We start from the raw sequence: 16,940 nt of genomic DNA, 5'->3' as shown, positions 1-16,940 counted from the left end.
GTCCGACTTCTAATATGGCCACCATGGTCACCAGCCATCTTGAGGAGTTTGCCCCCTCACATATACTAATGTGCCACAAACAGGACTTTAATATCACCAACCATCCCCATTTTATTACGGTGTATCCATATAAATGGCCCACCCTGTACAAAGAATAAAGAGAAACAGGAACTCAATAGTGTGAATATTTTAATATAATATGAACATTATATTAAAATATTTTATCAATGGCATGCTTGTGAAAGGCTTGTTAAACAAAGGGGAAAATGTCCTCCAAAGTGTTTATGACGTGATGATTTGTGATGAAGTTTCTTGAGAAGATTGTATTCAGGTCATCCACTTGGTTTAGGAAAGGAAATACGGCATAGATATTTCATAAGCAACACCTCATGTTATAATATGAACTGTCGTCTAATCTAATTCGTTTGAGGTTTCTTGGAAGTTAAAACTAATGTGCAGGGATAAACTTCTAATATGTTTTTCTTTCTTTCTCTTTCTTTCTGCCTGCCAGATGCAATGTGGACAGCAAAGTCTCACGAGTGGCATGGCTCAATCGCACCACTATTCTATTTGCAGGAAGTGAAAAGTGGTCTCTGGATCCTCGTGTCATCTTGTTGGAAAACACAGCAGTTACAGAGTACAGCATCAAAATCCAAAATGTTGATGTCCATGATGAAGGGCCCTATGTATGCTCTATACTCACAAACAAGAAACCACAATCCACGAAAGTGCACCTCATTGTTCAAGGTAAGATGTGGCTACTGCTGCCAGTTCTGTCAGGAACTAGATTTAGCTCCAACAAATATCAAATGTGTCATACGGGATCAGTGCTATGTGTTTCTTGTGTTTTCAGAGTGGATGTTTATGTTTATTTTCTAAGAAGAATTATTTAATTGTTTCTTTTAGAATTATTTCTATTTTTTTTTTTTTCCTTGGGAAGAGTATTGCAGGGTCTTTGAAAAATAATTCACATGATCTTCAAAAACAAAGTAGTTTAACTTCATGATAGCCACTTCTTTGAAATCATAAATTAACGCTGCGTGTTTTCAGACTGCATAATTCAATATGATATGTCAATATAACTTAACTGATGCAGGGAAGCATCCAGGCCATGGTTTTAATCAAACAATGGACAAGCATATTCTTTCACAGACATGGAAGCACAACTCTAAGTTGTACTTTCCTATGGATTTTATCTTTGTTATAACTTTGAATTTGCCACCTCGGGCTCCAAATCATTTCTTTTCTTAACCAAGCTCATCAGAGAACCAATTTTAGCCTCTCTCCATGCTTTAAAGAAGTTGAGGTGATGGATTTGTGTGGCCCCACCCCTGTCTGACCATACCACTTCATAATTAATGTCTCTTACTTGCCACGTGACCACCAAGAGCCGTTGCTACTTGGTGGGTTGAATAAAGCAAGCAACACAAGCACTTACAAGCACTCTCCCATTGAAAACTGCCTGAGATGAGCCTCTCTGTTTTACAGGAGATGCTGACATTCCAGGGACTTGAGCAAATTATTCCATGAGAACTTCCCAGTTTGTGTAGCTTTGCTTTCTGGTCCAGAATGTAGTGAATTTTATTCCTAGCTTGGCTTGAACCTTCATCCCAGTTTTCTTTAGTTAGGTCCAACAGAGGGTTTCAGAGAGCTTGCAACACGGAACAGCTGATCGTGAGCAGTGAGCCCTCACAGTGGATATATCCTGCCCACACCTCCAGCACTCCTTCCCTGATGTTTGTATGACTCCCAACAGATGGGCCACAGTATTCGTCGCCACTGGGACTGGGAGAAACAGCAGAGGAGAAGGGATTATTTGGAGACAGAGGACATTGGCACGGAAGCCTCCTCCTTGGGGCTGGGTCATAGCAGCCCCACTGGCTACCTCGCCAAGCTGCAAGATGGTCCTCTGCAAGGGTCACCACTGTGTCCAAGCTAGCAGTGTCAGTAGCAGTAGACCCAGAGCGTCAACACCAGGGCCAGGTGGAGACCAGATTTTAGTTTGGTGCTTTGGTTGATCCTGTAGCTGGTCCAACTGTTGGCGATGCATCACTGCCTGCTCCTTGTGCATGATGGCCAGGTCCATCACCATTTGGGCCCAAGCCTCTAAGGGCTGCACCGGTCAGTGGTCTATCATTGGCAGCACTTATGTTTTCAAAAGCATGGTCATGTGCTTTTGAACAGAATGTGTCAGGATGCATTCCAGACTCCCCTTGCTGTCTCAATTCTGGTCCATGCACTTTGTCTGTGTTGCTATAAATTGTCACTATATAAATGTATCAGAAATGAACTGGACTCCTGTCAGCTAAGAACAGGAGAATCAGTCTATAGTTCTCAAAGGTATACAAAGATTTGAATCATAGAAGACAAACATTGTCTGGTCTTATAAGTCTTGATTTCTGCGTCAACCTTTCGATTGAAGAGTTAGAACTTGGTGTAATCAATATGAAGAGATTAATCCATCTAGCCTTGTATCCCCGCATCAATATTTTTGGTGACCTTGTCCATCCCTTTATGACCACAGTCTACCCATCTCCTTATGCACCATGTCACCAAGCACATGATAGTTTGAAGGTGTGAATGTAAATATGAACGGTTGCTTCTGTTTGTGTTAGTCCTGTTAAAGACTGGCAACCCTTCCAGGGTGTACCTTGCGTCTTGCTCTATGAAAGCTGGGAGAGGCTGTAGATTGCCTGTAATCCTGAATTAAACAATTTTAAGAAAATAGGTACTATGGTTAATATTTAGGTCTAACCATTTTTAATGGCTATTATACACTATTATAACTATAATTTCAAAAATTACTTTAATGACATATCATTGTGTATAACACTTAGGAAATGGTTTTACAGAGTGGGTTCCGGTCGAATGAACGCTGGCACGCTTGGCTGCCACTGCTCACCGGTTATTATTACAATTTTAGTTATAATTTTTTCAGTTGCTGACGACAATTTGAATCAAGTATCTAAGGTGCAACCCTGTTTTGACTTGTTTTCGCAATATTTGCAGGCTTTTATTGCTTGCACTGCAGCTGTCAACTGGTTGTTCGGTCCCTCCGTTTGTGTTCAGTGCTCGGCCCTGATTAAGATGCGGATCCACAGGGTGTTGGTGTGGCTCATGCTTACCTGGATTTTTTTATCCATTATTCATCACCCGACGACAGCTCTTCTCCAGTACTCTGCTACGGATCTTATGCGGATCGGTTTTTGCCTGGCTGTCTCTCCACCTGTGGCTCTATACTTCTACCCGGACATCGCCTTCAAGCCCCGCCGCAGGTATATCCGCCGAGGGCTTCGGCAGAATTTCAACATCAGTGACACTAACTCAACATTGTCCATCTGGTCACAAACTTGTCATCCTCCCCTCAAGACTGACTGGGCTGTTGACCACAATGGGTGGTCGAGCGTGCCTCAAGAGTTGGGAGTTCGCCTTGTAATCGGAAGGTTGCCGGTTCGAGCCCTGGCTTGGACAGTCTCGGTTGTTGTGTCCTTGGGCAAGACACTTCACCCGTTGCCGTTTCTCAAACTTAACAGTAATAAAACTGAAGTTTTACTTGTTGGTACACCATCTATCTTAACCAAATCTGACAGTTTTTCCATTAACATTGAAAATTCTCCTAGCCTTCCCTCCCCTCAGGTTAAGAGTTTGGGTGTCATACTTGATAATACTCTTTCATTCCAGTCTCACATTAATTACATAACCCGGTCTGCATACTTCCACTTACGTAATATTAACCGACTCCGTCCCTTCCTTACTCCCCATGCTGCTGCCATCCTTGTCCATAGTCTTATTACATCCCGCATTGATTACTGCAATTTCCTCCTATTTGTTCTCCCTAAAAGGTCCCTTCATAAACTCCAACGTCTTCAAAATTCTGCAACTCGGGTCATAACTCATACTCCATTAAGAGCTCATATTACCCCAGCTCTTCAGCAGCTTCACTGGTTGCCCATAGAAGCCAGGATAAATTTTAAAATCGTACTTCTTACATACAAGTGCATCCATAAATCTGCTCCTTCATATTTGTGTGACCTGCTCCATATCACCACTGTTTACCGCCCTCTCAGATCATCATCTGCTATTCATCTTACTGTTCCGTCCTCACGCATTATTACTATGGGGAACAGAGCTTTCAGTAGCTCTGGAACTCTCTTCCTCCAGCCATAAGAAATATTGACTCCCTTTCCGTATTTAAGACACAGCTCAAAACACATCTGTTTAAACTGGTTTATTCGCTTTAGTGCTGATTTTATCTGTTGTCAAGTTCTGTTTTGCCATTTTAACTTATTTTATGTATTTTATGACTATTGTTCCTTTATTAATTTTGTTCTTTGTAAGGTGACCTTGGGTTTCTGAAATGCGTCCTCAAATAAAATGCATTATTATTATTATTATTAAATTAGCACGATGTTGCTAATGCACTGGTAGGAGTGGAAATTTGTGCAGGTAATCTTCTATTAATGACAAAGATGCATACTGATGCAGTCTCAGTACGGGTGCCCCCTCAGGGATATGTATAGCTCCTTACTGTGCACGACCTGATATGGCAGTTATATCCCAGCCATACACGTTCCATGTTCTGCTGTGATGCATGACGTACAGGAGCTTCCACATTATGAGGTGCCGTAAGGGACATTACTACTGAAACGCTCTCACACACACTACTGAAATTTTAGCTCTCACACACACTACTGAAACGCTCTCACACACACTACTGAAACGCTCTCACACACACAACTGAAATTTTAGCTCTCACACACACTACTGAAACGCTCTCACACACACTACTGAAACGCTCTCACACACACTACTGAAATTTTAGCTCTCACACACACTACTGAAACGCTCTCACACACACTACTGAAACGCTCTCACACACACTACTGAAACGCTCTCACACACACTACTGAAACGCTCTCACACACACTACTGAAATTTTAGCTCTCACACACACTACTGAAACGCTCTCACACACACTACTGAAACGCTCTCACACACACTACTGAAACGCTCTCACACACACTACTGAAACGCTCTCACACACACAACTGAAACGCTCTCACACATACTACTGAAATTTTAGCTCTCACACACACACTACTGAAACGCTCTCACACACACTACTGAAACGCTCTCACACACACTACTGAAACGCTCTCACACACACAACTGAAACGCTCTCACACACACTACTGAAATTTTAGCTCTCACACACACTACTGAAATGCTCTCACACACACTACTGAAATTTTAGCTCTCACACACACTACTGAAATGCTCTCACACACACTACTGAAATTTTAGCTCTCACACACACTACTGAAACGCTCTCACACACACTACTGAAAAACCAAGGCATTTCAGTTGAACAGGAAGGCGTTTCAGTTGAACAGGAAGGCATTTCAGTTGAACAGGAAGGCGTTTCAGTTGAACAGGAAGGCATTTCAGTTAAACAGGAAGGCGTTTCAGTTGAACAGGAAGGCATTTCAGTTGAACAGGAAGGCGTTTCAGTTGAACAGGAAGGCGTTTCAGTTAAACAGGATGGCGTTTCAGTTGAACAGGAAGGCATTTCAGTTGAACAGGAAGGCATTTCAGTTGAACAGGAAGTTAATTCTTGACAAAGAAACTGAAGGAAAAAGTGGTAGATTTCAAACAAACCACTACACAGATGTCTACTCAGCAACCTGCTAGTTAGGGGTGGGTTTTTATAATCGATTTATCAATTAAAATCGATTCTGGCTTGGATAACGTGAAATCGATTCATTAAAATCCTGAATCAATTTTTTAATATAAATTAATTTTGCCCGAAATGCCAGAATCTCAGGTGAAACCGCACAAAATTTCAACAACCACCAAACAGCTAAAACAGTAAATGAGAGCAGGAACAGGGATTCTGCACAAAGACGTAAACACACAGTGCGGACCCGCGGATCAGAATCAATGGGATGTCGCCTTTCTCACCCGACGGCATGGACACGGTCGGGGCTGAAAGCCAACAGCTGGCTGATTCTGATCTGTCGGCGGTCCGCGCTTTGTTTTCACGCCGTTTTTGCGCTGATTCTAAAGCTGTTAGTTTGATCTCTCTCCAAACAATATTGACTGAACCAGCAGCAAAAGAAGATCCAAACTGCGCTTCACATAAACATCGTCATGAATTCCCTCTGACGTTTACTGTTTTGCTTCCACCACGATAAAATCACACGTCATGCACAGCTCTCTCTCTCTCTTTCTCTCTCTCTGTACTTCAAGAACTGTTTCCCGTCTAAAAATCTGTTTTCTGCATTATTCACTTGCTTGTTATGCACAAGTCTACTGTTGTTTACAGCGCTGTCGGCCGCTGGTTTGTTTTCGTTTTACATACTTCCGAAAAGAAAATCTTATTTCTGCCGTTCAATACTGAACAAATTTAAACATTTAAAAATTATGCAAAATGCAAAACGCTTAGCCGTGTCTCTAATAAAACCGCTGGAACGTCAGAGGTAACGTTCATATGTTGATTAATGGTTTTCTTTCGTTTTTGATGTACTGCAGAATATTTTTTATAAAATCCCAGGCCAGGAAAAATCACCTTCATGTTTTTCTGTGTTTTATCTTCAGCTACTTTTACACAAAGGCATCTGCTGTGAGCTTACACCTTTGATAAAGTCTTGCGTGTGTCAGCTTCCTTTTTTTAGATACAAAAATATGTAAATGTACTGATCTGAATTATAATATTGCTGACTGTCAAAATTTCCCAGAATCAAATTGAATTGAATTGAATCGAATCGAATTGAATCGAATCATGGAACGATAAGTTAGACAGCTTAGTCTTAGTGAGACAGCTGCATTACTTAAAAATATATTAGCCTCAGCATAAGTCAAAGTTTAGAATAGCAGGAGACGGGCATTATCCTGTTTTTTTTTTGTTTGTTTTTTTGGCATATGTGCTTTTTGTCTTTTTTAGCAAAGAAAAAAATATCTTAAAATCATCAATAAAACCAGGGAGAGAAGGCTTAGCGTTCCTCCATTTAACACAATGGATATGATATTTACTCAAACGTATGATGATGTTAATAATGTCTGAGACAGATGATCCATATAAAAAAAATTATGATGTAATTCAAATAGTGACACATCATTAATATTTAGGAAAATCCAATTTTTTAAGTTGCACCAAATACATTGTGTGATAGGGCATAGAAAAAAAAAAGATGTTCTAGGGTTTCATTTTCATCAGTACAAAATGAACACTGATCCACCTCAAAGCCAAATCTCTTTTTTTTAGAAATTCTGCCACAGGATTAATTTTTTTTAAAGTGTGTTTCTTTAACTTTAGGTAGAATAGGCTATTTCATAAATTTTTAGTATGCTTTATCCAGTGTATATGAAATAACTAAATTAGAACCATGCAATGTAACCATTCTGTTGTAACTATGAAATATTTTTGTCTTTGAAGAAACTGCTAACAAATTTCTTATTGCATTTTTATCAAACAGCTGACATTGCCCTAGCAATAAATTTGGGAGCACTGATGATAAATTATTGTATATCATAAAAATTTTAATCAAATGAAGCAGAGGCAGTGGGACCAGTTCACAAAATTTGTTATATTCTCTTTGAGAACAGTTTAGACAATATTTTTCTGAAAAGTCTGGGTAACTTAGAATTACACCGTTATCATCCAACAAATCTGTTATGAATATAATCTTTTTGTTCAAACCAGTCACTCTTGAAAATTGATTTTTGATTAAGTGTTATTACCCTATTATTCCATAAGGTTGAATTATGGGGAGAAGTTGTGGGTAAATCTCATTTTCCCAAAAATGCACAGTCTGTTTTGGAAAGTTTGATATCTTTATGGGGATTTTATTTACCGCAAAATCACATTTCAAAATAAAGTCTAATCCTGTATACTATTTTATTAAACAAGGATCATAGGATGTGGAGCTAAGTCACAGCCAGACTCGGCTGTGACAGACAAGATTTTAACCATTTAATTCTAAGGGTGCCATCCATAAATTCTAATTCTGGAGTTTTGATACCACCTTTATTGTATTCCTTCACAAGCTGATATCTTTCTATGTAATGGGTTTTATTCCTCCACAAAAATTCGAAAATAACTGTGTTAGCCTTATTAATGCTTTTAGAGGAGATATATAGAGAGTGACAAGGATAAATCAATTTGGAGATGCCTTCAGCTTTAGATAGGATGTTTCTGCCAAAAAAAGCGAGGTCTCTGCTTAACCAGTGGCTAAGTGATTTCTTCATCTCGATGATACAGTTAGAAATATTGGTGTCTTTTCTGCTAATTGGGTTTTTTAGATATTATCAGCCCTATATATTTAACTTTAGATTCAACTCTAACCAAAGCTATTGAGGAGTCAGAGCTTGTATGAATCGGGAGAAGTTCACATTTTTTGATACTGAGAGATAAACGAGAAGCTTTAGTTTTCTCTACCATGTATTTATCTTTCAAAAACATAGATGTATCATCTGTGAATTGACTTATTTTGAAGTCTTTATTAAAAATTGATATTCCTTGTATGTCGTTAGAATTTTTGATTAATAGTGTTAACAACTGAGTTGCCAATATAAAAAGCTTAGGGGAAACAGGACATAATTGCCGAATTCCCTGTTGCACCTTGAATCCATTCCTTGATTCAAGGAAGCTAAAATATTGTTAAGTAATGCGGCTGCTTCACTTAGGCTACAAGCACAGCCGTCCCCAACCCCCAGGTCCTGGACCAGTACCGGTCTGTGAGTCGTTTGGTACCGGGTCGCAAGAGTTGAGGCTTGAGTTTAAAATTTATGGTTTTCATGGTATTTATCTTTTTTTTTTTTTTTTATATTGTTTACGTGGCACAAAAAAGGTTGGGAACTGCTGTACTAGCAGGTTGCTGAGTAGACATCCTTGTAGTGTTTTGAAATATACCACTTTTTCCATCAGTTTCCTTGTCAGGAAACAACTTCCTGTTCAGCAGAAATGCGTTTCAGTTGTGTGTGTGAGAGCGTTTCAGTAGTGTGTGTGAGAGCGTTTCAGTTGTGTGTGTGAGAGCGTTTCAGTAGTGTGTGTGAGAGCGTTTCAGTTGTGTGTGTGAGAGCATTTCAGTTGTGTGTGTGAGAGTGTTTCAGTAGTGTGTGTGAGAGCTAAAATTTCAGTAGTGTGTGTGAGAGCATTTCAGTAGTGTGTGTGAGAGCGTTTCAGTAGTGTGTGTGAGAGCGTTTCAGTAGTGTGTGTGAGAGCATTTCAGTAGTGTGTGTGAGAGCGTTTCAGTTGTGTGTGTGAGAGTGTTTCAGTAGTGTGTGTGAGAGCTAAAATTTCAGTTGTGTGTGTGAGAGCGTTTCAGTAGTGTGTGTGAGAGCGTTTCAGTAGTGTGTGTGAGAGCTAAAATTTCAGTAGTGTGTGTGAGAGCATTTCAGTAGTGTGTGTGAGAGCTAAAATTTCAGTAGTGTGTGTGAGAGCATTTCAGTTGTGTGTGTGAGAGCGTTTCAGTAGTGTGTGTGAGAGCGTTTCAGTAGTGTGTGTGAGAGCGTTTCAGTTGTGTGTGTGAGAGCGTTTCAGTAGTGTGTGTGAGAGCTAAAATTTCAGTTGTGTGTGTGAGAGCGTTTCAGTAGTGTGTGTGAGAGCTAAAATTTCAGTTGTGTGTGTGAGAGCGTTTCAGTAGTGTGTGTGAGAGCGTTTCAGTAGTGTGTGTGAGAGCTAAAATTTCAGTTGTGTGTGTGAGAGCGTTTCAGTAGTGTGTGTGAGAGCGTTTCAGTAGTGTGTGTGAGAGCTAAAATTTCAGTTGTGTGTGTGAGAGCGTTTCAGTAGTGTGTGTGAGAGTGTTTCAGTAGTGTGTGTGAGAGCATTTCAGTAGTGTGTGTGAGAGCGTTTCAGTTGTGTGTGTGAGAGCGTTTCAGTAGTGTGTGTGAGAGCTAAAATTTCAGTTGTGTGTGTGAGAGCGTTTCAGTAGTGTGTGTGAGAGCTAAAATTTCAGTAGTGTGTGTGAGAGCGTTTCAGTAGTGTGTGTGAGAGCGTTTCAGTAGTGTGTGTGAGAGTGTTTCAGTAGTGTGTGTGAGAGCTAAAATTTCAGTAGTGTGTGTGAGAGTGTTTCAGTAGTGTGTGTGAGAGCTAAAATTTCAGTAGTGTGTGTGAGAGCATTTCAGTAGTGTGTGTGAGAGTGTTTCAGTAATAATGTCCCTTACGGCACCTCATACACATCATGCCAGCTGTTTCAGACAGAGGCTAGACAGAAGTTTGGATATAGCTTCTCATTTCATGGTTTCTCTTTATTTTCATGACTTTTTACATTGAAGATTCTCACTGAAGGCATATGAATGAGCACATATGGAATTATACAGTAAATAAAAAACTGAAATAACTCAAAACATGTTTTATATTTTGATTCTTCAAATTAGCCAAATTACTGCTTTGCACACTCTTTTTTTCAACAGTGTTGAAGGAGTTCCCAGAGATACTAAGCACTTTTCACCCATTTGTCACTTGTTGTTCACCCATTTGTCACTTGTTGGCCCTTTTGCCTTCATCATGCATGTTGAGACCATGCATTCACCTTTTTTGCATCGTGCAAAGACAACGCAGGTGGAACCAAAGATCTCAAATTTGCAATCTTCAGACCAAAGCACAGATTTTCACTGGTCTAATGTCCATTCTTTGTGTTTCTTGGCCCAAACAAATTTTTTCTCCTTGTTGCTTTTCCTTAGTCGTAGATTCTTAGCAGGTATTTGACCATAAAGGCCTCATTCGCACAGTCTTCTCTGTACAGTTAATGTAGAGATGTGTCTGCTACTGGAATCGTGCGGCATTTATCTGGGGTCTAATCTGAGGTGCTGTTAACTTGTGAATTCTGAGGCTGGTGACTCAGATGAATTTATCCTCAGCAGCAGAGGTGACTCGTGATCATTCTTTCCTGGGGCGGTTCTTATGTGAGCCAGTTTTGTCGTAGCGTTTTATGTTTTTTGCGACTGCACTTGGGAACACATTCAAAGTTTTAGCAATTTTCCAGACTGACTGACCCTCAGTGCTTAAAGTAATGATGTACTGTCATTTCTCTTTACATAGCTGATTGGTTCTTGCCATAACATGAATTAACATAAATGTACAGTGAACAAACAAACAAGCTGATGACTAAGATAGCACCCCCCCTCCCCAAAAAAAAACCCCAAAACAAAAAAAGAGGCACATTAGAGACTGCATTGAAATGGATTCTGCCAAGACCATGCACGCCATGATTTTTTCTCATATGTCATATGGGAAACGGTCGTTAAACCACTGGAATCACTTTATAAAGAAACTTTACAAATGCTTAACATAAAATCTGTGCAATATCACCACTGCAAGATTCTGGAGAAACATCACTTAATGAGTTTTGAAATTATTTTCCAATATATATGTGGTGTTTTAAGATTTAAATGGTTTGGTGCCTCCTCCATTGCTTTATTTTTTAATATTTTCGCCCCAGAGAATCTATCAAAGCAACAAGGATATCTTCAACTAAAGACTGTAACCTTTCCATCACTCTTCTTTTGGGAAATCAGCCTTCACTTCTGTCTGCTGAAAGACTCACAGATTGTAGATATGGATGTGGGTTTTTTTGGGTTTTTTCTATTTTATAGGTCTTTACTTGATCCTTTTTTTTCCATGTTACCTTCTTCTGACTGATTTAAGTGCTTTAAGCACCTGACTTCAGTTCAGTTTCAGTTTCAGTTTTATTTGTCATATGCAAGTTAGCACAGGGTCAACATTGCAATCAAATGTATTTGAAGAGCAGCAGACAGTCACTCAGCAGTATAGTAAGTAAAAAATAGTAAGAGCAAAATGTTTATAAAATATAGTAAAAAAAAGTTAACAGACTAAATAGTTGGCCACTAAGTGGCAGGAGTGAGCAGCAGTACAAACCGAACAGTACAACATTTTTAGTGGCAGTTAATACAGTATTGCACAGAGTAGGGTTTTCATTTCTTTAAATACTAATAAGAATGAAGTGACCAGTGCAGAGTGTACAATGTACTTGTGAAAGTGTAGGACAGCTTCTGAGTGCATCCTGTGGAGTGTGGTGTGTGTGTTTAAGTGTTGTGTTTGAGGTGTCATATGGCTTCATGGTAAAAACTTTTTTTAAGTCTTGTAGTCCGAGCAGACAGACTCCTGTAATGTCTGCCAGATGGTAGCAAGGAGAACAGCTGATGTGCTGGGTGGTCCTTGATGATGCTGTGTGCTTTGCGGAGGCACCGTTGAAGATACTGTAGATGTCCTGAATGGCAAGAAGCCTCATGCCAGTGATGTGCTCTGCTGCCTTCACCACCCTCTGTAGTGATTTCCAGCTGCTGGCAGAGCAGCTTCCGTACCAAACTGTAATGCAGCTCGTCAGCAAGCTCTCAATTGGACACCTGTAGATATTTCAGGTGATGTTAGCGTTCATGCCAAACTTCCTCAGCCTCCTCAGGAAGTAGAGTCACTGGCGAGCTTTCCTGGTAGCAGTGTCTGTGTGAAGGGTCCAGGAGATGTTGACTCCAAGGAACTTGAAGCTGCTGACCCTTTCGACCTTGACACCGTTGATGTGGATGGACTGGTGTTCCCTGACTGTCGTTTCCGGTAGTCCACTATCATTTCTCTAGTTTTGCTGATATTGAGAGACAGGTTATTTTCCAGGCACCACTTGTACAGTGCCATCACCTCCTCTCTATAGGCCGTCTCATTGTTGTCTGTGATGAGGCCTATGATGGTTGTGTCATCCGCAAACTTGATAATGGTGTTGAACTTATGTTTAGCAACACAGTCGTGTGTGAACAGGGAATAAAGGAGGGGGCTAAGCACACAACCCTGTGGCGTACCTGTGTTTAGGATGAGTGATGAGGAGGTGTGACTTAGCAGACCATTTTTCAGTAAGCATGTGTGTACTTTTTTTAATTTTTTTAATAGTTTTTGAAACAGGGTTGAGGTAATTTGTTAGGCATTACTGGAATCTATGTATAGACAAATGTTTGGGACTTTTTGATAAACCTGTTAACCCAGGAGGTGCGCAGTATTCATCCAGAAAGAGCTGCATTATAGCAAAGTATTCCACTGTGCAAACCCAAATATATGTGTAACCACAATGTATTGTAAATGTAAAAAATCAATTATTATAAAAAAAATCTAATTACTTTTGAGTCTACAGAAATTATATATAATATATAATCTAATTATATATAAAAATTGCTCCAATCCCTAAACAGTTGAGGCAAAGTTTTATTAAATTTATTGAAATGAACCAAGCAAGAGTGGCTGGTTAGCTGGCTGGCTGTCACCCATGATGTCACAATAGAGTTAAATTATCTTAGCAACATGATCAATGTAAGTCAATCATTCTTATATAGCGCTTTTCTACTCTCCCGGAGTACTCAAAGCACTCTATATAACATGCCTCATTTTCCAAATCACACCCATTCTCACAAGCACGTTATCTCTACGTAGTGCTTTCTAAGTACATTCACACTCCGATGGATGCATCGGAGAGTAAGTTGGGGTTAGTATCTTGCCCAAGGATACTTGACATGCAGACTGGAGGAACCACCTCCACTCGAACCACCAACCTTCTGATCAGTAGATGACCAGCTCTACCTCCTGAGCTACAGCCACCCCACTGTTTGTTCCCTGTTTCTTTTGTACTCAGGGGACAACTGCATCAGAATATTTCTGTATTTCACTGCCAGCAGTTAACTGTATTTACTGTATATTGTTGCCAAGAAAGTTTAGTTTTTTGTGTGTGTGTGTGTGTGTGTGTGTGTGTGTGTGTGTGTGTGTGTGTGTGTGTGTGTGTGTGTGCGTGCGTGTCTGTGTGTGTGTGTGTGTGTGTGTGTGTGTTGGGGGGTGGGTAGGAGGGTGTTTACTTGCCAGAAACTTCTACTTGTCCACATCATTAGCGCTGCTCTGTATCCACAGTGTTACTCCCGCTCAGCTCAGAGGTCATCTAGTTGGTAGTTTAAATTAATGTGGATACAAGATAGCTGACAGACAACTGCTAGATATCCATTCAGTATATTTTATGTAGTCTTTGTGTTGCTTTATTGATACTGCCCTAACAGTAATGCATGTCCCTGGTCTTTTTCAGGATTTGTTCATATATTTCTAAGAAGAAAAACACCTACAAAATACTACCATCCCTAATTAAGTGTTTTAAATAACAAGGTTTGTGGTGGAAAAAAGATTGGATGACTGGCAAAATATGGTACAGTACATGTTGTTTCTAGCTAACTGTAAAATCTATTTTTCAGCGCTCACGTATTGTGAATTTGAATCTGCTTCAGATGAGTGTCCCACTGGATACAAAAAAACTATTGTTTTTGCAATTCAACAAAATACACTGTCACAGAACAATTATTTACATTAAGTAGGGAAAGATTGAAAGATGGAAAAAGAGAGACCTAGACCCTAGTGTAATAATTCTTCCAGTGGTTGTTAAACAATTTTTTCTGTGACTGTCATGCATAATATTGGTTGTGTGAGTATTATAGCAAAACTGATAATGTTGACATTAATCTAAGCAAGTATGCATTTTATTGGTTATACAGTGAAACACCTTACATACTTATTCCAACACCCAATGAGATGAAATGCCAAGTTAACACTTAAAACTTGCTAAACTTTGTTAAGAGTTGTGTGTTGTTTTCTAGGAAAGGACACAAACTGAAGTTACAGCCTGAAGTTACAGATGAATGAATACAGTAGATACTGCCCCCTGACAAAGAACAACCAGGAAATCCACAAGAGGTTTTAGAGAAGTTTTTAGGCCCCCTGGGTACTCCGTTCTGTAGCACCTCCAGAATAGAGATTGGTGGTGAACCTATACAAAGGAAAGGATGCTGGAGGCTAACATCAATCAGCTATGTGACCTTGTCAGCTAATACCCTCAGGAATATAGGGCATCTGCTTCCACAGTGACTGCACACAGGAGGTGGACAGATTGCACTTAAATTGCAAGAAAGAATAGCATCTTGAAGTGCTTTGTAATGTGTACTGTAGCAGGAAAGGACCCAAGGATTCTAAATTAACATCAAGTGGTTGTTAAACTATGGTCCCAACTTTAAGGACCTCACTTCTCTGTGTTCGAATAGCAAATAGTCTTGCCACTTCCCTGTTATTGACCGCACCTTAAATACTGCAGCATTCTTTTTCAGTGTAACTGCATGTGTTTGAACACTTAGAAACAACACCACAAAGTGGCAAGGAGGTCCTACTTTGGCCAAAGTGGTTGTTGACCAGAACATCTTCATTTTCATAATACCAAAGCCATCATAAGAACAATCAAAAGTTACCAAAGCACCACAACATTTCAGTATGTACCTGGTAATCAATTTTTCCTTTTCAGCACTTGAGAGGAGGGGCCAGACAGTAAGACACCCTACCTGAACTTTATGTATCCAGTAGCATAGCTCCAGCCACAGAAAGGTGGCAAACCAAGGACTTTTAGACTACTACATCTATGACCTGATTCCATATGAATATAATGGAAAATGGCATAAATAAATTAAAATGATTACAATTTTAAGAGATTCTGGTTTCTCTGACAGCAGCAGAGGACAAAACTTTGTCACTGAAATTATCAGGGCTTTAAATAACTTGTTGAAAGCTCCTTGAAATGTCAGTTGTATTGGTCAACAGTCTTAAACAAAAAAAATGTTTTCTTTTCCCTGTTTTTTCTTACCTAAGCTGCCCTGTACTTCCCTTGGCACATAGCGGGTTGAAACTCTCGGCACAGCAAGTGCACATAGCTTGCTCTCTATGCATTCCATTTGTGTCTTTGGCTCATCTATCAGGTTATCTTGGCTTTCATGATAAAAACAGAGCAGGCCTCTAGAGGACCTAGTGTGTTGCCTGTAGTTATAGATTTTATAGATTTTTCACAACTCTAGTTTGGCTGTATGAACCATTTTATGCCGTTCAAGTCAGCTTTTCTTTGATGCCATGCTACAAGGGTTTGCTGAAACAGGCATTCCCTGGGTCAGATCTCTCAGGTCCCTCTGGTGTCAAAAAGTTTAGCTATTCATAGAATACTCTGTCTAGCTGCAACTCACTACAAGAAGTTACTTGTAAAAAAAAAAAAAGACCAAATGAGAAATTAACAAAACTAATGCTTTGCTACTCTGTCCAAATGCTGCAAATTTTTGAATATCTGCCTTTCAAATCAGTTCCAGACAGTACCACCAATTGACCATTGTGGTAACACTCTCAGCCATGTTGGAGTACTAATGTATTCAGCTCTTAGGCTGAGGTGTCATGCCTGAAGCATGGCCCAACAAACTTTTGTTTTAAAAGTTTTCCTCCTGGGTTATTTGCCTAAATCTAGATAACTGTAGGCTGTATTAGAGAAATAAAATAAGATTTTCATATAGTCATAAACACTGCTGTTGAAAACAGTTATAGCTCTAAAATGTATTACTTCAGATGTTTATGGATAAAATGTTTGTTCTTGTTTAATTTCTTCTCAAATCAGTTAAATCTAAAGACACTGAAGTTAGCTTTTTAAGTGAGGGATTTCAGAGTATTAAATTTAAAATTATGCTCAAGATATAAATATGAAATATGAATATCTTGCATATAATGTATCCTTAGTGTAAAGTAATTTTGTGATAGATGAATTGGTCCAAAGACACATCAGCTGACGTATTTAATGGGTCCAGTGATTTTGGTTATGAGATGTGCAAAACCCAGACTTTTGTGCTCTTCCCTTAACGGTTATAATAATATATGGGTCAGTGTTAAACATTTAAATGCAAAGGTAATGAAAAGCTCTAGCTGCAGATATATAATTATTCATTATTCAGAACATTCCATAAAACAGTTATTTTCCTCTCACAGGCACTGGTCTGGTCTCTGCTGCGTAGTTGATGAGCCATTTTCATCACACACTGTGACTGGCACAGCTTGTTTAAAAAGACATACACATAGATCAGATATTATGGCTTGCTGGGAGGAACACGGT

General features: G+C 39.5%; 1 protein-coding gene across 2 annotated transcripts in view; it reads left to right on the top strand.

Moving 5' to 3' along the window:
• opcml (opioid binding protein/cell adhesion molecule-like) overlaps window positions 1–16,940 on the top strand; it is a 401,362-nt gene that overhangs the window by 280,148 nt on the left and 104,274 nt on the right. For both annotated transcript variants that reach the window (XM_085173864.1, XM_085173863.1), the window contains one exon: window positions 512–747. In XM_085173864.1, coding sequence (XP_085029990.1) covers window positions 512–747 — 236 coding nt within the window. The remainder of the gene's footprint in view (window positions 1–511; window positions 748–16,940) is intronic.

Source organism: Neolamprologus multifasciatus, chromosome 10 (genome assembly GCF_963576455.1).
Source record: "Neolamprologus multifasciatus chromosome 10, fNeoMul1.2, whole genome shotgun sequence".
In the NCBI taxonomy this organism is placed as follows: domain Eukaryota; kingdom Metazoa; phylum Chordata; class Actinopteri; order Cichliformes; family Cichlidae; genus Neolamprologus; species Neolamprologus multifasciatus.
The sequence above is the reverse complement of the archived record's forward strand: the minus strand, read 5'-3'. Positions and strand labels throughout refer to the sequence as shown.